Source organism: Hemibagrus wyckioides, linkage group LG09, assembly GCF_019097595.1.
Source record: "Hemibagrus wyckioides isolate EC202008001 linkage group LG09, SWU_Hwy_1.0, whole genome shotgun sequence".
NCBI classification, from domain to species: domain Eukaryota; kingdom Metazoa; phylum Chordata; class Actinopteri; order Siluriformes; family Bagridae; genus Hemibagrus; species Hemibagrus wyckioides.
The window spans coordinates 15809780-15833010 of record NC_080718.1 but is presented as its reverse complement, the minus strand read 5'-3'; the positions used below and the strand labels follow the sequence as shown (position 1 = coordinate 15833010).

The 23231-nt window shown below is 37.8% G+C and overlaps 1 protein-coding gene across 5 annotated transcripts in view; it reads right to left on the bottom strand.

Moving 5' to 3' along the window:
• Positions 1–23231, bottom strand: part of nkx2.2a (NK2 homeobox 2a) — a 41235-nt gene that overhangs the window by 1865 nt on the left and 16139 nt on the right. Inside the window, exons 2-4 of one of the 5 annotated variants that reach the window (XM_058398309.1) lie at positions 9386–9659; positions 9178–9255; positions 480–794 (exon numbers count right to left, since the gene is read on the bottom strand). In XM_058398309.1, the coding sequence (XP_058254292.1) occupies positions 480–735 (256 nt within the window). In that variant the 5' untranslated portion in view covers positions 736–794; positions 9178–9255; positions 9386–9659. Of the gene's footprint in view, positions 1–479; positions 795–5780; positions 6099–9177; positions 9256–9385; positions 9703–23231 lie in introns of those variants that run through there. The other 4 variants (XM_058398310.1, XM_058398311.1, XM_058398312.1 and 1 more) reach the window with 4 other exon arrangements.

Here is a 23231-nt window from a genome sequence, read left to right as displayed (position 1 = left end):
ATCACAAAACGAGAAAAAATTCCATTGCTCAACATTTCAGAAGCAAATAAATATATACAGTGACGATTTAATTCAACCCCCTCCCCTTTAGAGGAATTCTATTGCTAAAATCAAAATTAGTCTCTGACTATATGGTCTGATTCATTATGCAAGACTTTATACGCAACACTTGTTTATTAACAAAATGCAAACAGATACATGGCAATTGTTCCAAAGAAATCTGCTTTTTTATTCACCATGCCATTTTACAGAAAAATTGGCTCTGAGTTCGCAGTACATTCAACAGTACCGTGATGCCGTAAGACAAGTGCAACATCAAAAATGTGCAGGCAAAATAACTCATGCTGTAAGAGTTTGACGAAAAATATGATATACACATGTTATACAAATTAAAACGTTCATTAAATATGGCCTGGGTGAAAAAATGACTTTTAAAACTGGTACAGGAAATAAAGTTGGAATTCTTCAGCGGTACTTACACGAGTATTGAATGGTGTCGGTAGTTGCAAGCCACCTGGTGTATGGATTGTCAGTATTATCGTAAAAAGGGTTCTTTAAAGGCAGGTTTTGGACATTCTCTATCGGGCTTTGCACTAGCACTCCAGGTGTTTTAGTCGACTCCGAGCCCTCCGTATCCTCCTCAGTGCCAGTGATAGATCCTTCCTCATCGTTTGTGTCAGGGAGGTCCAAAATGTCCTTCACCGAAAAACCCGTCTTTGTGTTGGTCAACGACATGTTCTGGGACGGCGGATGCAGTTAATGCCGGAAAGTTGCTGCACCACTTTGGCAATCCGCTGTTTAAAGGGAAAGAATCACAAATGCACAAGCGAGGTTTGGTGAACGCAGAGAATCAATGCAGAGAATCAGCACGAAGCACAGTGAAGGCGACTCATGGGGCTCGGTCGATAAGCATTGCCTGAAAAAAGTAGCGGAGGAATCAGTTCTGTAAGTCCAGGAAGAGCGCCACAAAGAGTGAAGAGCTACCGCTGCTTCATGGATCTCGCGCTACGGCTGGGTGTTAGGGGGAAATAAGCCATTACCGGACTGATCAGTCCATATAAGGTTGGTCTCAACACATGAACCTGCAGTGAAAAAGCATTAAAAACGCAAAAGGTTGGCCACGTGTGGGCGGGTCTTGGGAGTCAAGTGGATGAAGACAGTGTTTGCCGATGTGAAATTGTGGGTTTTGGGGAGATCCGAGCCTATACCATTGGTGCTTCACAACATGATGAGTGGTATAACGTGTCAATTAATTACAAAGATGGGGAGGGCCTTTTTACACCCTATTTACATACAAAGGACCTCCAAGTAGCTTTATACACGGCGCAGAGCAACTTGAAAGCTCGCTTTAGCAAAACAACCGTGAAAAAAAGTTTATATATATATATATATATATATATTCCTATATAATAAATCGGAATTGAAGGTTTATTTTACTGCACGTATATTGGCGTTTATTTCAACACTCAACTATTTGAGATCGCCTCAGCTGGCAAAAAGGATAATTTATGTAAAACTTCTAGGTCAATATTTTAGTTGAGGATTAAGATGAAGAGCTTTCACTGGACATGATTGAGTCATCAAATACCATTGCAACAGAAACACTTAGAAATACATTATTATTATTATTATTATTATTATTATTATTATTATTATTATTATTGTTATTATTACATTATTATTATTATTATTGTTATTATTATTATATTGCTGTTGACAGTGATTGATTACCGTGGCACGATGATAACGCAATCATTAGGGAGTTATTCTCTCAATAAAACGACTCCGAATTCTTATCAAATACTCTTTACTATCTAAAGTCTTTCAGCAGCGATCAAAAGCCATATCTCATGTTGAAACATCACGTTTTTTTTCTTTTTCTTTTTCTCTTTGCATTCTGCTTAACCCAAATACAGAACAGGCAAATTATTCCTCTTTTTTCTCCGCTTTAATAGGCTTCACTCTTACTGGTCCTTTTCGTTGCCCTAGCTTACAGAAAAGCAAAGCATTATTGTTGATCAGTGTCTTTTCCTCTCGTTCTTTACCCCTCCCGTCTCTCTTTTCTTTTTGCTTGTGTGCCTCCTATCTCGTATGTGATGTGGGTGACAATGTTGCACGTTTTGAGCCAGTTCTCTGCTCATCCTGGGTGGTCGAACCCGGGCAAACACAAATACAAACCGATTGCTAAGCTGCAGACAATGGAGGAAATGTAGACAAATGTCCGGCTCCTGTTGGAAGCCTTTGTCCGGCCGCAGTTTTTGCATTTATTTAAGGGCCAAAATAATAGATGATTGACGCCCGTGTACAATACATTCTAACTGTTTGGAATAAATCTGAGGTTGTTCCTAGTTGTCATGGCATTCAACTGCATTCAGTGAACTATCTCTTCATTCATTTCTGAGCCCCTTCGCGATATTAAAGAAAGTCCTTAATTTTTCCCTCTTTCTCTCTCTGCCTTTCTCTCTGCACACACACACACAGTTCTATTAAAGCACGATTGATTACATTACATTATTATTATTATTATTATTATTATTAAAATAATAATAATAATAATAATAATAACAATTTCTTAATTCAGATTAGGTCTTTAATTTAGACATATAAATAAATAAATAAATAAATAAATAAATAAATAAATAAATAGTTTTAAATGTTTGAAATTTGAAATCTCCCGGTACACTGTCCAACATGCATACTTTTTTCTAGTATATTCTGTTGGTCCTGTAATCAGTTACCTGAAATGTAAATGCTTCACCAGAGTTTTGCGTGAAATTAATCATGCAGCGACATATGCAGGACAATAGCAGCATTGAACTGGCCGGGCCTGGAGCAAAGTCGAACACTAAGCGCTTTCGCAAGGTCACTCTGAGCACTGTCGCTGGAATAAAGCCACACAGGCATACACACGAACCGTGCTTAGTATGAAAAGAAGCTCATCCCTCGAAAATAACCTAGTTCACAATAATCTCACAGAATCAAACACCTACAGAACGCCGCCGTTTTTAGTTCAGTAAATTATCTTATAATTATTATTATATATATTATTGTTAAATAATTTTATGATTTCATTCAATTTGCTCGGTATGAAACGTATGCAAACGGTAAGATGCATTTATGACTTTAACAGCGGATTATTTCGGTAGCCTAAAATCAGTCTTGCGTCACGTACACTGCGCGCTCTAACGGATGACGGAAGCAGCGCTCGTGCGCGGGGTGCGGCCACTCACTTATTTGAACAACTCAAGCGAGGAGGAGTTCGGCAAGTAGAAGTAAATGTGCACAGGCTAAGTGGCCATACTTCACTTCAAGAGCCATGCCTCGTGTTTACCTGTTTACATTTACAGGTATAGCTCTGGGAACACACTCCCGCAAAGCATGCCGCAATTTAGCTGATTTGCTCGACTCGTGTAAATCCTGATGAGTGCTTTCAACAATGTTTACATCGCCACTGCTCTCTATACACGGCTCTGCTGTTCTCCAACCAAATATAAGAGAACAATAGACAAGAAACAGAAAAAAGCGTGTGTGTATACATACGCCTTTTTTCTATTTCTTGTCTATTGTTCTCTTACACACACACACACACACACAGTAGTAGTAGTAGTAGTAGCAATAGTAGCTGCAGTATTAGTAGGAATACTAACTATTAGCAGTAATAATAATAATAATAATAATAATAATAATAATAATAATACATGTTAACAAAAGGGTTAATAAAAATTACAAAATTGAAAATATTTGATCAACGTTTCCTAGTGCGTGCGTGCTTGTGTGTGTGTGTGTGTGCGTGTGTGTGTGTGTGTGTGTGGAGAGAGAGAGAGATCAGTCCAAATGGCATCAATCTCTTGTAACCATAATGCAAACAAATGTTCTTAATCTATTGGCGCCAAACTGGAAACTATTCCAACAGTACATTTTCATGGCCAAAACTAAACCAAAAATGATAATGGGACCGAGTTCAGTAAGAACGCACATGATCTGTTTAATAATAAGTGCAATTTAAATACAAAGCACGCTTTAGCCATTCACAATTTTTTAACAGTGCAACTCAAGGTTTTAATTTTTGTCAAGTAAAAACTGGTCTTTGTATTGAACTCTTGTCGTCTAAATCAGGTAGATTTCCTAAATTCAATGCTTTTCGTGTGGATGCATAAATAAATAAATAATAAGCACTGCTAATATTCATTTTGCAGGGAATACCTATAGGCATATTGGTGGAAATGTTTCTGCATCAGCGTGAATAAAGTGCGGCACAATGAAAACAAACAGCATAAAAGCGAAGGTTGCTCACTAATTAATTTCTCGCAACAACAAAAATGTCACAAGAATTAGTAGATAACTCAAATCGACTCTGCCCAAAATTTGAGAACACCATTGTGAGGCAGGAAAAGACCTTCATATAGCCTATTAGATTAAAAAGTAAATCTCAGGCTGCATGCAGTCAGGACGCCGGAGGGAAGTGTGAAGCCTATAATGAGGTTGATCATTTTTCTTGCTTTAATCGCTGAATTTCAGTGCGTTTCCAAGCCTCAGGCGAGTATTTAGGCTTTGATAATATAACCTCGTTTCCCTTTAGGTGCTCATGACAAATGTGTAAACTGACAAGGGCGATTGCGTGTGCCTTCCCTCTGATTAAAAGGCCATGAAGTGCCGAATGCTGCTCTAAGCCCGGTGGAGTGTGGATTTAAGCAATCGCCCCAAGAAAACGCCCCGTAGCGTCAAGCATTTTACTGCTGTTTGATTCAGAAAATCCAGGCACCTTTTGGCTACAGACGTTGTGCTTTTATTCGTCTGAAACCGTCTACTGATTAAACGTGTCGCAAAGAGATTAGCTCAGTGCCCGTAGCCCAGGGAGATGCCTATTATTTGTTAAACTACTAGTTTATTTGTAACGGTGAATTTTCTGGCGATAAATTTCCTCTTCGGCACCTTTATCGTCGCACCCGAAACAAATTGGTTTAAGGATTATCATTTTAATCACTCATGTTTTCAATATCCTAATGCCTGAAGGGAATGCCTTCGAGTTTGTTTGAAATTAATTACTGAATTTCTTTTAAAAAGCCATGGTTACTTCGTGTACGTGGGGATTTCTAACATACTTGGATTCATCCTGAGTTTCTTAGTTAGAATCCAGCCAAGTAGAAAAAGCAGATAGACTTTTGCATGGGAAGCATCAGACACTTCTTTCTCACTGAGAGAGTGAGACGGACAGCAGTGTTTTCACTGTGGCCCGGTTCTCTCATCTCTGATACTCCAGCGAACTCTACTGACAGAACTGAGCATTGTCCTGAATAAAGTTGTCCTTCTTTAACAACTATCACTACAAGAAATCAACAAATACTACTACTACTACTAATACTACTACTACTACTACTACTACTACTAATAATAATAATAACACATATTATTTTGGCCCTGCATGGTCAGTTTATTTTTAACTTACATACACTAAAGAAAACGACTCGGTTTAAGGGATCACTGGATAATTCGTAAAAAGATTTAATTGGAACCCTGTATAAAAGGGAACAATTTGACATGTTGGTGAAGATAATCCACTGAGGAACTTTATACGTTTTCAACAGACTTAAATTTGCAATATGCGATCTATCACACCTAATAACCTTTCAATCATACTATCATCGTAGTCGGAGTAAGAGATGATCATAAGACGACGCGCGCGCGCACACATACACCCCACAGAGAGAGGGAGAGAGAGAGAGAGAGAGAGAGAGAATCATCTCGTGAAGAGGTTGAGTGATAAAGGTAAAAGTGCTCACCTGGCGGCTTACGGAAGAGTGGTGTATCCAGAGTTAAGACACTATGCCGTTAATGAAATATCTCCAAATGGAAGTCAGGAGTGCACACGCCTCGATAAGCCTGATGTGCTTTTTATACCCGACCAGCAAGTGCTGCTCTCCTCTTATTGTCCAAGTGCGTTTGCATAGCTGGCCAAGTGGCTCTGCTGTAGCTGCCACACTAACACTGCACCATGTTTGTTTTCCCCCGCAATGACGTGAGGCAAAATATTGGCCATATGTTCATCGACAATAAATTGGTCATGAGAGCAAACACGGCCGCCTCCTGTCCGGGCTTTTAGCTGCGCGTGCGGCACAAAATCGCCTAATCTGTCGTTTCTAAAGAAGTTTCTGGACTTCTTCATGTAACCTGTAGCAGAATACAAGAAAATGATTCCACACTCTATGGATTAATCCTGTTAGAACTGATTATCTTACATAAGATGCATATTTACATTTGCTCATATGGCTGATATGTTGTTTAAAAATCGTTTGGTTACCAAGGGCTTATACAGTCAAAAGGGCAGATGTGGCATGTTATTTTGGAAGAAAACAGTTTACTTAAGATACCATGAGGCAAGTGTTGACATCCGAGGTCAAAGTAGTTGTACGCTCAACTGGAAGAGATCTAAAGCGTGCGTAAAGCTTTACACTGATGCGCGTTTAAACCGCCAGATAAAAGCAATGTTTGCAAACGAATTGATATAGTAATATAAATGTAATATAAAATGACTACAGAATTATACACAGTAGCCTAAAATAACGTGTACAACATTTTAAAGGTTTGGCGTGCAATGTCTCCAATTTAACCTTCTTATACAGGAATCGATCGGATGTCCCTTATTTTTGTTAAACAGACGTGCTGTATTTATAATAATGTAAACCAGGTAAGTATCAATAGAGCGTGTGGATATTAGGCCTCCGTCCTACTGCCATCCTACTGGGCAATTCACTGAAAATGAAAACGAGTTCCTTGGGTGTTTTTATTTTTGAATAAAAATAACTGTGCATGTCCAAGGATTGTACGTGTAGTAAAGATATTACTGCCTTACAAATAGGATATACACATTTGTATATAAAATACGTCACCTTTAAGGGAAGTAATCTGAACTGGAGAATGGACGCCTCATAACATAGATGAGCTCACTTAACGAGAGCGATAATTATTCATTATTACTCTAAAAATTTTTATTCTGCCTGTTGGAAAGACCTTGTACGATAAGGCTCTTCTTTAACACCGACATACCCTATATTTATTAATTTGTGTGTGTGTGTGTGTGTGTGTGTGAGAGAGAGAGAGAGAGAGAGAGATATTAGAGCCATGGAGAGCTAATCTCTCTTCTTCGCTAACTGAGGGGGGCAGTTTGAATGGGCAATTTTACTGTGTGCAGCCTGGAATTCTCCTATTATAATGATCGTGTTGCCAAGTAATGCAGAAGCAAGAAGCAGTCAATGAAGAATACATTACTGATAGGTTTTGTAGGTCTCCACTTTACTGATGAAAGATTAGTCCAGCACTATCTCTCCTCTTAAGAGTACTGCAGAATACAAATAAATAAAACGGCCTCATTACAGCATTCAAACTCCACATTAACCTAAAGTAGCGGGTAAGACCTGCAATGTATTCATGCAGGTCCTAGTCAGTACAAAAATCCTTTCCACTCACCCTAGCATGTGAATCCTCTTGTGCCGTGGGAGTTCCATTAAATCTACTCAGAGGGCCAACTAAAAGACCTTCAGAAAGACGATGGGGAAGATAGACCCTTGTGGTCAAGCTATTAGAACTCATCCCTGCCCAAAGCCTGATGACTGAGACACTTCAGATGAGCTGGACAAGCACACAGAGCACATAAAGACACCAATGGCATGCCATTCTTTAATCTATCAGTTCAAGTTTCGATATATCAGCCACTCAAAGGAAGACACTCATGAGGAAGGAATGCTTCTCCACAAACGTAACTGAGAGCTTTGTGCATTCTCATCCAAGGGAGCACTCTGAGGAAAAATGTTCAATTAACACCCGGGTGGCCTTGTGCATTTTAGTGTGAGAAAGATTCCTGATCTTGGGACTTGTTCACACCTTACTTTTTGCTTAGCATGATGACCACTGTTATCGACTTAAAAGGAACCGTTTTACACTTCTGACTGAAACACATTTAAGGACATCTCTGATTAAATGGTGCCTCAAGATGCCAGGTCACATGAATAAGGAATTTGCAGAACATTGGACAAAGATTGAAAAAGAAAGACTTGATGAACCTTGTGAACCAGACAAAAGCGGTGAATTTAAAATTCAGCTTGATGCTGGAAGAGCCATCATAATGTCGGTGAGACCAAACCCAAAGAAGGCTCTGCACCTTTCTGATGCCAGTAGGCTAATCAGGTGATGGCTGCTAACATTAAGTGCTTGACAATATCCTAAAATTTTGTATTTATATTATTTATATTTAGCATCAGTGCAGACCAGACTTACTGCTACCAGCTGTGTACTCATGCATTTGTTACCATAAACCTTTTCATTCTATACATACAACAGAGGGTTAATAAAATCTCCAGTCACATTTAATCCCATAAAAAAGTCTTTTTCATTGGGGTAGGCTAAAAGTATGTTTTAGAAAGAATTTTTGCTATTCACAATGAACAAAACTGAAACATAATTCATAATTCCATGAAGCCCAAAACAGCCACAACCATAGATACATACAATTAATCAACTGAAAGCCAATATAATGATAAATTAATGACTAAAAACAGTGTTCTTGACCAGGGCAACATTACAAAGCAATGCAATGTGGAAGACTTTATTTTTAAGCAAGATGTCATTTTTTCAGTGTGGTATTAAAGAAGGGTAGATTAGAAACTGATTTTATACCATGACAATGGCACCAAAACTTCACAGAAATGAACAATGGTTCATTTAAAAAAAACAATTGCGACAAACACTTGAAATTTTCCATGATTGCACATTTGTGCAGATTATTTGTGATTTAAACCAGAGGAGGGTGGGGGGCTGAGGGGAATCAATATGAACGTGTGGAAGTCTTAGCCACTGATTAGGTGTCCTGCAATTATTCCTAAGAAGCTCAATTTTGATGCACAGTCGGGTAGAAATCAAAACTAAACAGCACTTAGCTCATGCGCATCACACAAACTACAGACAGAACAAGTGAAGTCAAGAAGGTTCAAATCAGCCAAATATCCAATAAACAACTGACTGACAGGTTTACACATGAAATTTGTTTATCACTATATCATTGTGCTGCAACTCCAAATTGAACAATTAACAGTGATGAATGCTGATTACAGCAGGTTCTCTTCTAATGGCTTCTTTTAGACATTTTTCATTTCTTTTGTGGTGGCAGGGCTAGGCTGTACATACCATTTCTGAAGATTGCATTCTCTCTTGCCCGAATGCTGGACTCTGCCAGCCAATCGTGAAACCAATCATATGACAGACCTGAAGGATAATGACAGAAAAGAAAAAGACAATTTTTGCAAACTTACAAGTACAGTAATACTTGCTTGGGTGTATTCTAATAGTTCCTCTGCATGTATGCTTGTGGTAAATGTGGTAAAGGCTGTTATACCTTCAAGTCAGACCTCCTGGAGTCACCATCATGTCACATCACATTGCCATTTCACATGATAAATCACACCAGCCTTGGCCTTGGTGGCAATTAACATCTTTTCTGCTCCCATTAAACAACGAAGAGTTTGGACAATCTGCCCTTCACTCCCCTTCTGCAATCCTTCAGGATGTGAGCAGCTACATTTGCAATATGATATCAGTGTCCTCATGGTCCAAATAAGCAGGCTGTCCAAAGATAGCCATGGAAGTTATATTTCTATATGATACAGCCTCTAAAAAAAAGCAAAAGAATTGTATTTCAGATAAAAAAAAAATATTTTTGCTATATCACTGCAATAGTGGCACAATAAGAAGATATTAAGTAGCCATCCTTCACACCATCAAAGCATAACAAGGGCTTACTTCACATTTCAAAAGGAGCTTTCATTCCATTTCACTCATTTCCATGTCTGATGTACTTGAATATATCAGTCTTGTTTCAAAGTCCATTCTAACAAAGAATAAAATGCCTGGAGAGTATTTAGACTTGCAACAAGATAATCCAAACTTCCTTTTAAAATTTCATTTTTAGAGATCATTATCTAAGATGAGCAAAGAATCACACCAGTTTAAAGAGATCATAGAAGCTTTCGCTGATTGAGATGCTGCTAATTTTCTCCAATAATCCATGCCTGATAATGAACATTAGCTCTGCATAATTTTGTTGAATGAGGAATGACTAGACAACTGATTTATATTATAATAACTTTCCATTAGTGATCGTCTACTTATCAAAACATATTCAGAATTTCATTGTGAATTTCATGCACACAAGAGAAGAAAAATCATCCCCGCATGTCTTATGTAACTGATATCATGACTTTAAAAATATTATGATTCATGAGGATGTGAAAATAATATTCTGCCTGTGGATTCTGTGTGCATATATGCCTCAGTCGGGTCTGCTTGTTAGACAGCCAGAGTGTACTGGCTTTTAAATTGAGGTTGAGCTAGTGTTCTACTCCAGGTAGGCCGGCCATACAAAGAGACGAGACCACAATTTTGAAATGGTTGTAACACTCACCTTGAACTAGACATCACCCCAGAAAGACGCACATTACCCATCTGCTTTTTCTGAAGCCTCTTAATTAACACATCGAAAATAAAAGCTGAGAAGAAGAGCAAGAAATTCAATGTGTCTTCTACAGATGGGCAGACAAATTTCAAGATAATTGTGCAGTAGATATACTCTTTATATTGGACCTATGATGGCAATTAGCACGTTTTGTGGAGAGGGGAAAACTTTCATCTAAAGCGGTCAAGATGACAATTTGTGATGATAGATTGAAGTCCATCTGTGAAGGGAATCAAATTTGCTGTCCATTCTTCAATACTGAAAGGGTGCTTTTATAAGGTGATATCAATTGAAGAATAAAATGTAAAGGACCTATGAAGAACTCATCTTCAACCAACCTTAATTGGCCATCTCTCTCTCTTTTTTTTTCCCCAATTCAAATAAACATGTCTCCACAATGAAGGCAAAAAATCCTATCTGAATATGCCATTTGACATGTAGCAAAGCACACTTTGATTTAATTAATAAAATGATAAAAAAAAAAAATCATTTCAATAAAAATAAAAGCTTCTGGGCATTTATATACCTATCAGCTTAATGACACTATACAACAGCACAATGTAGTATTTACAAAGTACACATATTATATACACTATGAGGTGCATCATGTAATTATACCATAAAAATGTGATATTATATTTTATATATGTGCAATATTAAGTATGTGCAAAATCATATAGGTTTGATAATAATTCAGAAAGTGAGAACAGGTCAGGAAACATGCCGTTCTAGCATTGAAAACCAGATGTTGGAGTTTACTCATTAATTCAGTGACCTAAACAGACTTAATGACGTTGAAAGCTGTAGAAGGAAGCTGGCCTACGTTGAAAACACGTCAGAAAATTCACAAATAAACAAGAATTAGTTGCATTATAAGTCAACACATTTTAGGACATCAGCTCTGTTTATGTTATGTATTTTGAGCTTGCAGCCTAATTAGATAACATAATCTTAGATCATAAATTTAAGGGTTCTTCCTCACAGAAGTGCGTATGTAAAAAGTAAACAATCTTGTGCATGTCTGCTTTGTGTAAGCCCATTTTCTCAGTGTTCTCCTATGGAGAAGCAAAGTGAACCCTGCAGTACAAAGTGAGACCTACAACACCAGAAAGACATTTGCTTGGCCTCCTGTCTGGCTCTTGCCTTTGCTGCCATCTAGTGGTTGAAGGCTCACTGAGTGTAGGGCACACTGCTCAGCCAAAGTACAGTAAAAGTACTGTATGCAGCGCCACGTCTCACAGCTAATTATTGCCTTTATTTCTCTCAGACCACAAATAGACACATTTTCAATGGGTGACATGTAATGGGCCATTATTGGAATAAATGGGGGTAATAGCATGGGTTTGTGACCCCCTTGGTGCGATGGGCCTCTCCATATGGTCACACCTGCCGAAAAAAGGTAATGTTTATCACTGACACCTTCCAGGGCATGAAGAGAAAAGCAAACCAAAATGGCTGTGGAGGTCAGGGCTGCTGGGCTACGTTAGGTCAGTCACATCCCAAATTCAGCCATTTGCTAAAGCCACACTCTTGTGGTTGCCAGGCTACCATCTAATAAAGGTGGCAAAGCATGGCATCAGGGAAAACAGAAGTAAGATGTTGACTTTGAGATAAGTACCTCTTGAAATGAAACAGCACCATCACATCACATTCTACACAACATTTTCAGAGGTGAACCTTAAATTGCTGGCAAGCAGGAGGGGAAAAAAGTCTTTTGTTGCGCATCTCTCTGAGTCACCCACATTTGCATAGCATTTGGGTTAGTTAAGGGCAATTAATTACTAATGTTTTAATTACAGCTCATGAATGGGATAATATAATTCTTGCTGGTTTTAGGTTTATTTCTAGTGCATGAGTGTGTGCATATGCTTAATGTGCAGGCACTTGTAGGTCTTCTTATTAAAGTAAACAAAAGATAATTATATGTTCTCTTACTAAACAGTGGTTTGGCAGGTACTTAGAAAGTCATTGTTGAAATGATAAAAAGAGAGGATATGGTCCTTCACACATAATGTAGCATTTACTTTAAACACTACTGTATACACTGTGACTGGTTCCCCCTCCCAACATGTCCCACTTGCTTGTATAGTGTCAATAGTCAAGAAAACTGTTTTGCTGCACTTATAGCTGGAAATCGTACTTGACATTAAAACACTTACACAACTGCTTTGTTTGAAAAACAGCTCACACTCTGTGGAGGTTCTGATAGTGAATATTATCCGCTGCAGAAAAAACACCTCACACTGGAGCTGTTTATGCTGCCTCTAGCTTTTTGTGTTTCTCATATTCATATACTGTTACAGGGATCTTCCAAAATGTTGTTGTTGTTTCGGCTGCTCCCAGTTCAAGGTTGCCACAGCGGATCATCTGGTCCACATATTTGATTCGGCACAGGTTTTATGCTACATGCCATTACTGATGCAACCCTCCCATTTTTTATCCGGGTTTGGGACTGGTACTAAGTGTTAGGGATCTTCCAAAATTACACTCAATATAAGCAGATTCGAGTGTTTTTTAGTCTGTATGTTATGATTGACCAACTTCAAAATAATGAGACCAACACTCAAGGCTAATCATATTGATAAGTAACAATAAGCCTGTCAATTATTTAGGAATGCATAGGTCACATACAGAAGATCTGCTACTGGGCAAAGCATCCATAATGGAGAATGAAATTTTACTTTCATGAAACCACCTATACAGAGAATAATTCCTTTTGGAATAACTTCCAATAACTGCTAGCTAGCTTGCTCATGCTAGGAATTTGTCTAGCTGTTATCCACATCAGTATCCCTAATCAGCAAATATAGATAATAATTATTCTATACCCTATCTATGATCTCTGTTATAAGTGTTCCCATGGCTAGGCATTTATTATTAGTGTAAGCTAACAGCAGCAACCTCTGCGGATAACATTAGCTAAATAGCTGCAGTGCTAATTCAGCATCAGCAGTTAACACTTTAGTGCTATATCAAATTTTTACAGCTTTGCAGCATGCCCCAGTGTGTCCAGGTATACTGATGCAAGCTTAAATGCTCATTTTATCTTAATGTTACTTATTCATTTGTTCAGAGAAAACAAAGGTGTGAGAGAAGAACCAGAAATTGGTAACACATTTTCCTTCCCATTAATGGTTAGATGTTAATGGCGTTGTTAGTAATATATTAATTCTGGATAGTTAAAAAGTTGATAAACTGTGTTGCCTTTCCCATTCATGGTGCAGTTACAATCTGTCATAGTATCTGTACACATTCACCTGCTTGCTTTCTATGAAGGACAGTCCACCGTAATATAGTAAGGGTAATTATGAAACTTTTATATTGGTCTATTTAATATACACTGATCTAGTGAACTTCTTTTCTAAACTAAATGTTTGACATTTTTTTCCTTGCTATTTCCCATTCAACAGTGCAATACAATAAACTGCAGTAACGTAGCCAGACACATTGCAAGCGGCAGAATGTCGCCAACAGATAAAGGAAACTCAATATTAATTTCATATTACCAGTGACATGTGACAACAAATTGAAAGCCTTTTCAGATTCCTACCTGTTTAATTTTTGTGCGTTTGAATGATTTGTGAGGAACTGCTTGCAATTCACACCTTTTCATCTAATAAAATTATAGAGGATGTTTTAATTCTAGGACGTGATTACTTACAGTAACATTCTCCTGTTTGGGAAGTCTGTATGATTCATGAGCTGTCTCTGTTCTGCAGACAGTGTGCTAGATTAAAACTGGGGAGAGAGAGAGAGAGAGAGAGAGAGAGAGTGTGGGAAGTGGCAGCAAACTCTGTTGTGCTTGGACTAATGCAGGTGATAAGGCACATTGCATGGTCTTTTTTCCAATTTTCAGCTCTCTAGTTTTGGTAATCCTGTGCTCACTCTGGCCTCGGATTCCAGTTCCAGATCAGGCTGGAATGAGTGGAACCCAGTTTTAGCCTATTAAGGTTCTCTACCTCAAGGTTTGACATGACATGTCATTCTGAGATGCTTTTCTGCTCACCAGTCATGTGGCTTTTTCGCCTACAGAATCTGCTGCTCACTGTATTTTTTTTGTTTTGTTTTTTTGCTTTTCACACTGTTCACTCCAGTATGTATAAACACTAATGACTGTTTGTTGTGTGTGAGCAGCAGTTTCAGAAATATTCAGTCAGTTTGACCCAAACAACAAAACCATGGTCACTATCACTGCATTTTCTATGCATTGTGCTGATTTTATGAATTTGTTGTTGCCACATGATTGCCTGAATTGCATGAATGCTCTGGTTGCAGGGATAGGCTGTACTAAAAAAGTGGCCTGTCCCAGTGAGCATATATGTCTTATCTGCATCCAACACAAATTTCAGCCCAAGGTCCCTTAGCCTCCCCCAGCTATATTCCAGATCTGTAAAAAACCACTTTTGTTTATTTATCCACAGTAATGTTTTTTCTTTTCTTTACATAGCTAATATATGATATGCTTAAAATACAGCAACAGAAAATCAGTGATGCCAAGAGGTTCCTGCTGGAAACTGACATCTAATTACTTTTAGAATGGAAGGTTTGTTTTTATTATCCTTAATGGTAAAACTGATACATAATTTATGTAGAATAAGTTAAAATAAAGCAGAACAAAGGTCATGTACCCCCAAATTTTAGGAAACATGTTTTGATAATCTTAAATTAGGTGACTGTAAGCAGAGCAGGTAGAACTCTTCATCTTTTAGTCAAAAAGGACAAATATTACAAAAGGTAAGGTGAAAATAACGTAAAATATACGGTAGGAGTCTCAGGACGGGCAATGCTCACTGGGTTAGGTTTTGAGAGGTGCACACAACTACAACCCTAATTTAGGGCTTCTTATTCATGATTTCTCATTTGGACAGATGAATGGAAGTGTTCCCCTCTGGAAGGGTCATATATGATGCACCAATTAAATACAACAGCAACTAGTACATTTCAACTGTGGGTCATGCGACAAATAAAGTTTTCTGACTGTCTTAACCTAAAGGACTTAATAATAGCCAGATTCTTAGCCAGATGACCGTTTGACATGTGATTTTATATAGCTGATTGAGAATGTAGAATTAAAAGGTTCTATCTGATGAGAGGAATAAATTACATCATATAATAAATAAACACAATGTGCATACACCATGTGACTAAAATCTGCTTTGACCTTAATGGGGGCCAAAACTTTAAGGTTCAATATCTTAAAATCACAGAATTGTCAAACAGCAGCATATAAAATCACTGCAGCTGCTTCTAAACTGTCATCCAGCCCTGCAGTATTGTCCACATTAAGGACCCTAGTGTGCTGTACAATTCCTTTCAGCACTAGCCATCAAAGCAAACCCATTTTAAAAGGGTGCAGTTCTTTTTCAAGTTCTTTTCAAGAAAGTGATTGTGATGTTGGTTACCATACATATTGCATGAAAAAAATACTGCACTAAGCAATGGAAAAGCTTGGGAGATTCTATCACACTTTCACAAGCAATGCTCTCACATAGACAATATACTAGACATTTCAGTGAATTCTGTGGTTTCAGCACAAAAAAGTTCCAGTGCTGTTTTTTGGCGCATCCTTTATTGTCATTTACGATGTAAATGTCAGTTTTCATGTTTGTTAATCTTCAGAATGCAATCTAGTAATCATATATGGCTGTATTTAGATGCCTTGGATGAAAAAGGGCAAGGGTGCTGCAATATATTCATAAATTGATTAATTCTTTCCATAGAAGACCTCAGTTAAGAGTAATTTCATCACCTGAGGTTATCAGTAGAATGTACTGACTTGAACTGTTTATCAGAACAATAATTCAACAGTACCCAGAAAAAATGCTTTTACTTTAATGCAGACTATCACATATGAATCTTGTACAAAGAAAAACCTTGTTGATAACTAGGGGAGTGCACTGTGGCACATTTTTGTTCATACATGCAGTGAATGCTTTATACTGGCCTGGGTTACCATTGATTAATTGACTAAATTTACTTATAATTTGGGAAAACCATTTAAGTTTGTTAGAATATATCGTGGGCAGGTGCAAACAGCGGACAAGATTGGTCAAACGTTCTGCAGTATTGGGTAGGATTGGGAATTAAAAGCAGTCCCACATGTACCTCTATAAGGACTGACCAAGGAGCTGCAATTAAGGTGAAGAAAACACACAAAGTGAAAGCTGTGTACATAAAAAGGGGCCGATGGACAATAGGCAGGGCAAGGCCTATTCAGGACCTTGATCCTCAAGCACTGACCAGAGGTCTTCTACAAGCACTGAGAGGGATTGTTTATAGGGAGCTTTGGGTGGGGTGAGTAAGGCTTGTGTTGGGTGAGGACTATAAGTGTCCAGAGAAGAGCCCGCTGCGTGTTGCTAGGATGTAGCAGAGTGGCCATGAAGGGCCCAACTCTTGTTCTATGCAACAATTGAGGTGTCAGGCAATTATCATGTACGACATCTCAAGGATTGCTGGTGGGGGTGGTGAAGCTGGCTCTTCACACAGAATAGGGCACACACCAAAGAATTATACTAATACACATTAGTTTCTTTTTAATTAATTATGTATCCATACCAAAATTGTCCATTCTATAGAAATTTGTAAATAATAATAAAAAAGTAAACAGTGGATCAACTTATGTATATTTACAGGTGTCTGTGCCTATTCTTTACAAAACTATGTAATCTACTAAATCTGCTAAAACACCATGGAAATGATTTATCATGCACATTCAGGCTATAGTTCAATCAAGATCATCTAACCTTTAGTCAATTATGACTAAATACAGAACGTTAGTACTGTACCTCTCACAATTACTATTGTTAATTGGTTTTTAACCACAGTGCCACCACCTGACATTCCCAGCAATGAGAAACAGAACATTGTCAACCTCTGGTTCTTTACCTTTAATCTGCTCTTATTCAGGGTTATGCAGGGTCTCCATTATGTCAGGTAGGGACACTTGCCCTCCATGTCTCCTATGTCCCTACAGACCAAGCTGCTTGCTTCCCTTCACAATACTGCCATCCTCATCTGGCACCCAGGTATCAAAGAAAAAGTGGTCCTCCTCTCTTGTTTCTTCATCAAACGGTCCCACATTAGCATTTTCTCATTAGTCAACCACTTTTATCATTCAAATTTGTAGATTATCACTTGTCCTAGAGATGAACGTAGGTTGCCCTTGACAACAAAATGGCAGACATGGCTCTCCAGCAGTGAAGCCACCTGATGTGATCCAGCGCCAACAGCTTCATTGTTGCATATGGCCCCCAAAAAAAGAAAAAAAAAGGTGAAAGCCTAGGAGGCTGTGTGGAATTTTCAGCAATGCATTTTAGGCTCAGCTTCATATTCAATTTTGCTTTAGTTCTCCTACAACTTAAGAAAAGTTCACAAACAAAAGCTTTTAACTCATTATGCTATATTTTTTGTGCTGTGTTGCATTTAATGTTTTTAAATGTTAACACAGACCCAAGGAAAAAAATTCTAGCCATGTAAATTAAAAAGAATCTGTATATAAAGAACTAAAGTAGCCTATTTATAACCATATGTAATAAACACAAATACTTCAGCAATACTTAAGCCCCACATGGAGGCCACAGTTTTGGCACAGTCAACAATGTGACAAGCACAGAGGAAAACATCAGCAATTGATTGATGGTGCAGTGGCAATTGCTTTCTCATTAAATCACATGAATGCATCTGTCTTCACTCACAGTCATACATCAATGGTGAATGTACATGGGGTAGTGTCCAACAACTGTTGCTTTCACTCAAACAACTGGTACATTATACTGCAAGAAATATATATTTTATATTTTCATTTGCACACTTTTATTAACTGGGAATATTCACTTCAAAATGAACAGCACATTATTAAGTCTTCTAGTGGCTCTTAGGTTTTTTTCCTTATCAGAGGTTTGTATCAGCATGCAATTCATCTCTAGCCATTCTTCACTCGGAATATGTTTTATATGAGGCCCCATTTATCATCTCCTGTCAGCCCTTAAAGGAGGCATTATTCGCTCTAGAGTTATAAAGTGGAATCATTAAACAGTTTTTCATTTAATCTGATGCAATAACGGTCTCCCGTTTATTGGATTGTGAAAAAGAAAATAGTAAATACAATTGTCTGTCAAGATGAGGCCAGATAGCAGACCTTGTCTTGCTTCCAGCCGTGCACAACTGAAATGAAATTAGGTGTGTAGAGGCTCGACGTGATCAGATTGGTTTGACTCTCAAAGTGAAGGGGACGAGTTAGAGCAAGTGGTGATGAGTACAGAAAAACCTCTATGAACTGCGTTTCAAACATGCAACCTCAATGCTTTTTTCCCCAGTGACTTCAGTCAAATCAAATGCACATCTCTTTTCAAAAAAAGGAGAATGATTTAACACCCTGCTACAACACAAATTCCCAAATATTTGGTGTCTGGTGAACTCCATTCACTGTGCATCTCAAAAGCATTGCCTAACATCAGGCAAATGACTGCAAGCAATGAATGTAAAGAACTGAAATGGCTGGATAGACTGATGCCCAGGATAATGACCCATAGGAGAAAAAAACAGCAAGCAGCTGAAAAAAATGCTGTTTGTAACATATGACATGTGTTCCCTAACTTCTCAAAGAGTGCAAATTCCAATGAATTCTATTAACAGAAAGGACAAAAAAGTATATAATGAATGATTAATACAGAATGGCAAAGGAAATGGCAATGGAAAAACAGACTGCTTAAAGAGCAAAAGAGTTGACTGGATTTTTTTGGTAATCTATAAAGCAGAGATAAAATAATGCACATCTGAATTAGATTTCATAAAGCTCTAAACAGTTCATGATTCACCATGCACCCTGCAGTCTTTAGAAAAAAATGGGAAAAGACTGCCCCCCTCTGGCTAATCAGATCACAGACATGGCAAATCTACAAAGTCTTCAGATTGAGTTGTACATGCACAAGTAGAACAGATTTCTAATAGATTAGCAAATCTATTAACTGCATTTTATGATCCAACCCACACATGTAGGCCTACAATCATCACTGGGCTATATTATTACAAATTCTATGAACGTTATATTGATGTCTGGTAACACCAATAAATACATGGAGATGTGGTTTAAATTTGTAATGTGAATTCTTCAAGTAAGGACCTAAGTTAATAAATAAACATTGTAGACAAAATAAAGGATCTAAAATCATTTAAAATCTTTGAGCCACTGACATTAGCTTTGAAGGAAACATATGTTTTGTGGATGTACATCTAATTCCTCTCCACATCGACCACTGTCCATGTCAGGCATTGAGAGGTGTGTAGGGAGGGGCTTTTCCTCATTTCCTCCTTTTACAAGCATGGCCTTGTGAATGTTTTGGTTGAGGGTTTATTAAGGGTGCACACAACTATACAGTGAAGAACCAATTACACATACAGAACGCAGCATGAAGGTCAGCTACAGATCTGGTCTCCATTTACAGCTCTTCTCACAAAACAATGTTTGATGCAATCTCACTGCCTAGCCTGCACTGCCAGCTGCTGGTGGTGGAAAGGAAACATCATTTCAGACATTACTGAGTATAAGGAAAATTTAAACTTGTGATTAACCCAATATACTTTAACATACTTTTCTCACATTTGAGGAAAATGATATATAAATTATATATATATTTTTTTCACTTTCAACAGAAGACTGACACTTGCTAGCAAAATGACAACTACCCTCTTTTTTGTGCATTATGATTCAGTCATAATGAGTATTAATGTAACTAGTAAGATTGGGAGTGTGAGTGTCCCAGAAGTACAAAAGATAATGTCAGAGTCTGGCTCATAACTAAAATGTGGTTTGATGATAAGTTACATTCACTCAAGGGTGCAACCTGTTAATATTGTTGGTAGATAAGACAAATTCTTTGTCCAGGGAGATTTTTTTTTTTTTACTGTATTTTTAAAACACAAAAGCTCTTTCCAGTGTCCACAGTGATAAACATAACATGGGTTGACTGACAAATCCATGAAAGTTCTACTTTTCTCACAGTTATCTACACATAAACTTGTGAAGGCCATTGCAGAATACACATGAGAGGAGCTGAAAACTTAAGAGGTCTTTTCTTCTTTCTGTCTGTGTCACAAACACAAAACCATTGGCATTGGACTTTTTTTGCTGCTTTTCATGTGCATGTAAAGGCCAAGTTTAGGTCAGGATTATTAATAGAGTATGTCATACCCAAGAACAAGTAGCCCAGTGTTCTTTGTATTTGTATAAACCTATATTCTAACATCACTAATGTCATGCGAGTTTAAGACTTTTATTCTAGAGTTGTGCAAGATGCAACTTCAGTCAGGATGAAATTACAAAAATGAACAAAACTAAAAATGAATGAAAAAACATGATGAAAAAGCTTTAAAATGTATTGTACATATTGTGTTGTAGATTATTTGTTTTGGGGGGAACAGACAAGCAAATGACCTGTCTCACTGTAATTTAGCAAAACAAACTAGGATAAACAACTATTTTATTTTCTAAAATCAAGAGAATTACCTCTTCTAGTGATAAAATAAAGACATAAAACAATTTTTGTCTGCAAGGTTCTTAAAACAATTTGCACTACGTGAAATGTAGGGCTGTTACAAGTCCATCCCACTAGAGGGCGCTGCAGTTTCGTTGTTCCCCATTGAACCATGTCAAGGAGCTTGTTTGTGGATTGTTAACATACTGCACAAAGTACAACACAGATTTATTATATATTTGTTCAGTAATTTTGTTTTGAGCAGTAATTGCTTTAAAATGTTAACTTTACGTTAAATGTAACTGCCATAGACGTGATACAAACGCTTCACTTAATTATATTTTATTGGCTCTTACCTTACTATGGAATAAACAGTATTAACCAATCGGAATTAAGCATTTTTCCAAATAGATCTGATTGGTAATGTGTTATTTTTGTCGATTTATTAGCAGCTTATGTTAACAAATTTCAGTGGAAAACTTATACTGGTATTTTATTCCTATGTATTTATTATTTTTGTTTATTGTTTATTTAGTTATTTATGTGGCATGTAAAATCGTGTTTCAGTCACCAGCTGGTATCTAAACAAATGCACAGGCGTGTCGCACTTATCTGCTTATTTGTACAGATCACATCGTAAGTCTGTTTTATTTTCGGAGTTTTGCTGGGTGTTGTTGAATCAAAGTGTTTGTGTATCAACAGATGGCAGAGGTCATATTACACGGATCATATTTGCCTATAATAATAGATGTATAAAATTACCCACCCCATACAACAGCAGCCATTTTATTTCTGACTCCATCTTAACAGCATAGCAAAGGAGCTTGTGTTTGTAAATGTAACATATAAAGGTGTTCCTGTATATAAAATACTGTCCTGGAAACTAGTAAAAATATAACTTGTCTGCCCGGTCAACATTAGCTTAGTTTATTTATTTTCGGTTAAATGAACAATGAACAACACTACATACACTATATTGGCAAAAGGTTTGGGAGACCCCTCCAAATCACTGAATTCAGGTGTTATTTTTCAGGGCTTGGGCCTGGCCCCTTAGCTCCAGTGAAAGAACTCTTAATGCTTCAGCATACAAAGACATTTTGGACATTTTCATGCTCCCAACTTTTTGGGGATGACCCCTTCCTGTTCCAACATGACTTCACAGAGTCCAGGCCTCAAACCAACAGAACACCTTTGGGATGAATTAGAGCAGAGACTGCGAGCCAGGCTAGAAATCAGTGCCTGACCTCACAAATGTGCTACTAGAGGAATGGTCAGAAATCCTAAACCCATGTGGAAAGCCTTCCCAGAATACTGTAGTTGAAGCTGTTATAGCTGCAATGGGTGGGCCAATTCCATATTAAATTAATGTGCATATGAATGTGGACATCCCAGTTTTGAAATGGCTCAGAGTCTCCGCTCTAATTCATCCCAAAGGTATTCTATCGGGTTGAGGTCAGGCCAGTCAACTTTCTCCACACCAAACTTGCTCATCCATGTCTTTATGGACCTTGCTTTGTGCACTGGTTCGCAGTCATGTTGGAACAGGACGGGGTCATCCTCAAATTGTTCCCACAAAGTTCAGAGCATGAAATTGTCCAAAATGTCTTAGTATGCTGAAGCATTAAGAGTTTCTTTCACTGGAACTAAGGGGCCGAGCCCAACCCCTGAAAAACAACACCTGAATTTAATGATTGTAGGGGTGTCCCAAAACGTTTGGCAATATAGTGTATTTGGTTAAATGCACATTTATGCTAGCAGGTTTTTCTAAAATTCTTCCCCTGGCAATAAGGCTGGGTGGCATTGGCTGGGGAGTGGTAGCAGAATCTTGTACACTGTATACAAATACATTCTTTTAGATCTCATCATAAGTTGGCTTATGTTAGCTGCTGGATAATACTAAAACTTTAGGGCATCTACATCCTAAAATATTTCTACGTATACCTTGATTACCAAACCTCTTTCAAAGTCACTTTTATTAGTCCTTTTGTGTTGCCAGACTGATTAAAATGTGTGCCACAGAGCAGGAAAGGTTGTTAATTGCTTAACTGTATCCTGCAGTAAACTTGCCTGAAAGCATCTGTACTAGCAATTCTTCTTCAATCAATGAATTTGTGTACAATATCATGCCACATTCATATTTTTCAAATCTGAGTGAAAACAGCATAGTCACATGCAAAATAGATAAATATGATCAATAAAGAAGATTGTGAGGATCATCATTCCTATGTCTATGCACTTTAAAAAAACACTTTCCACAA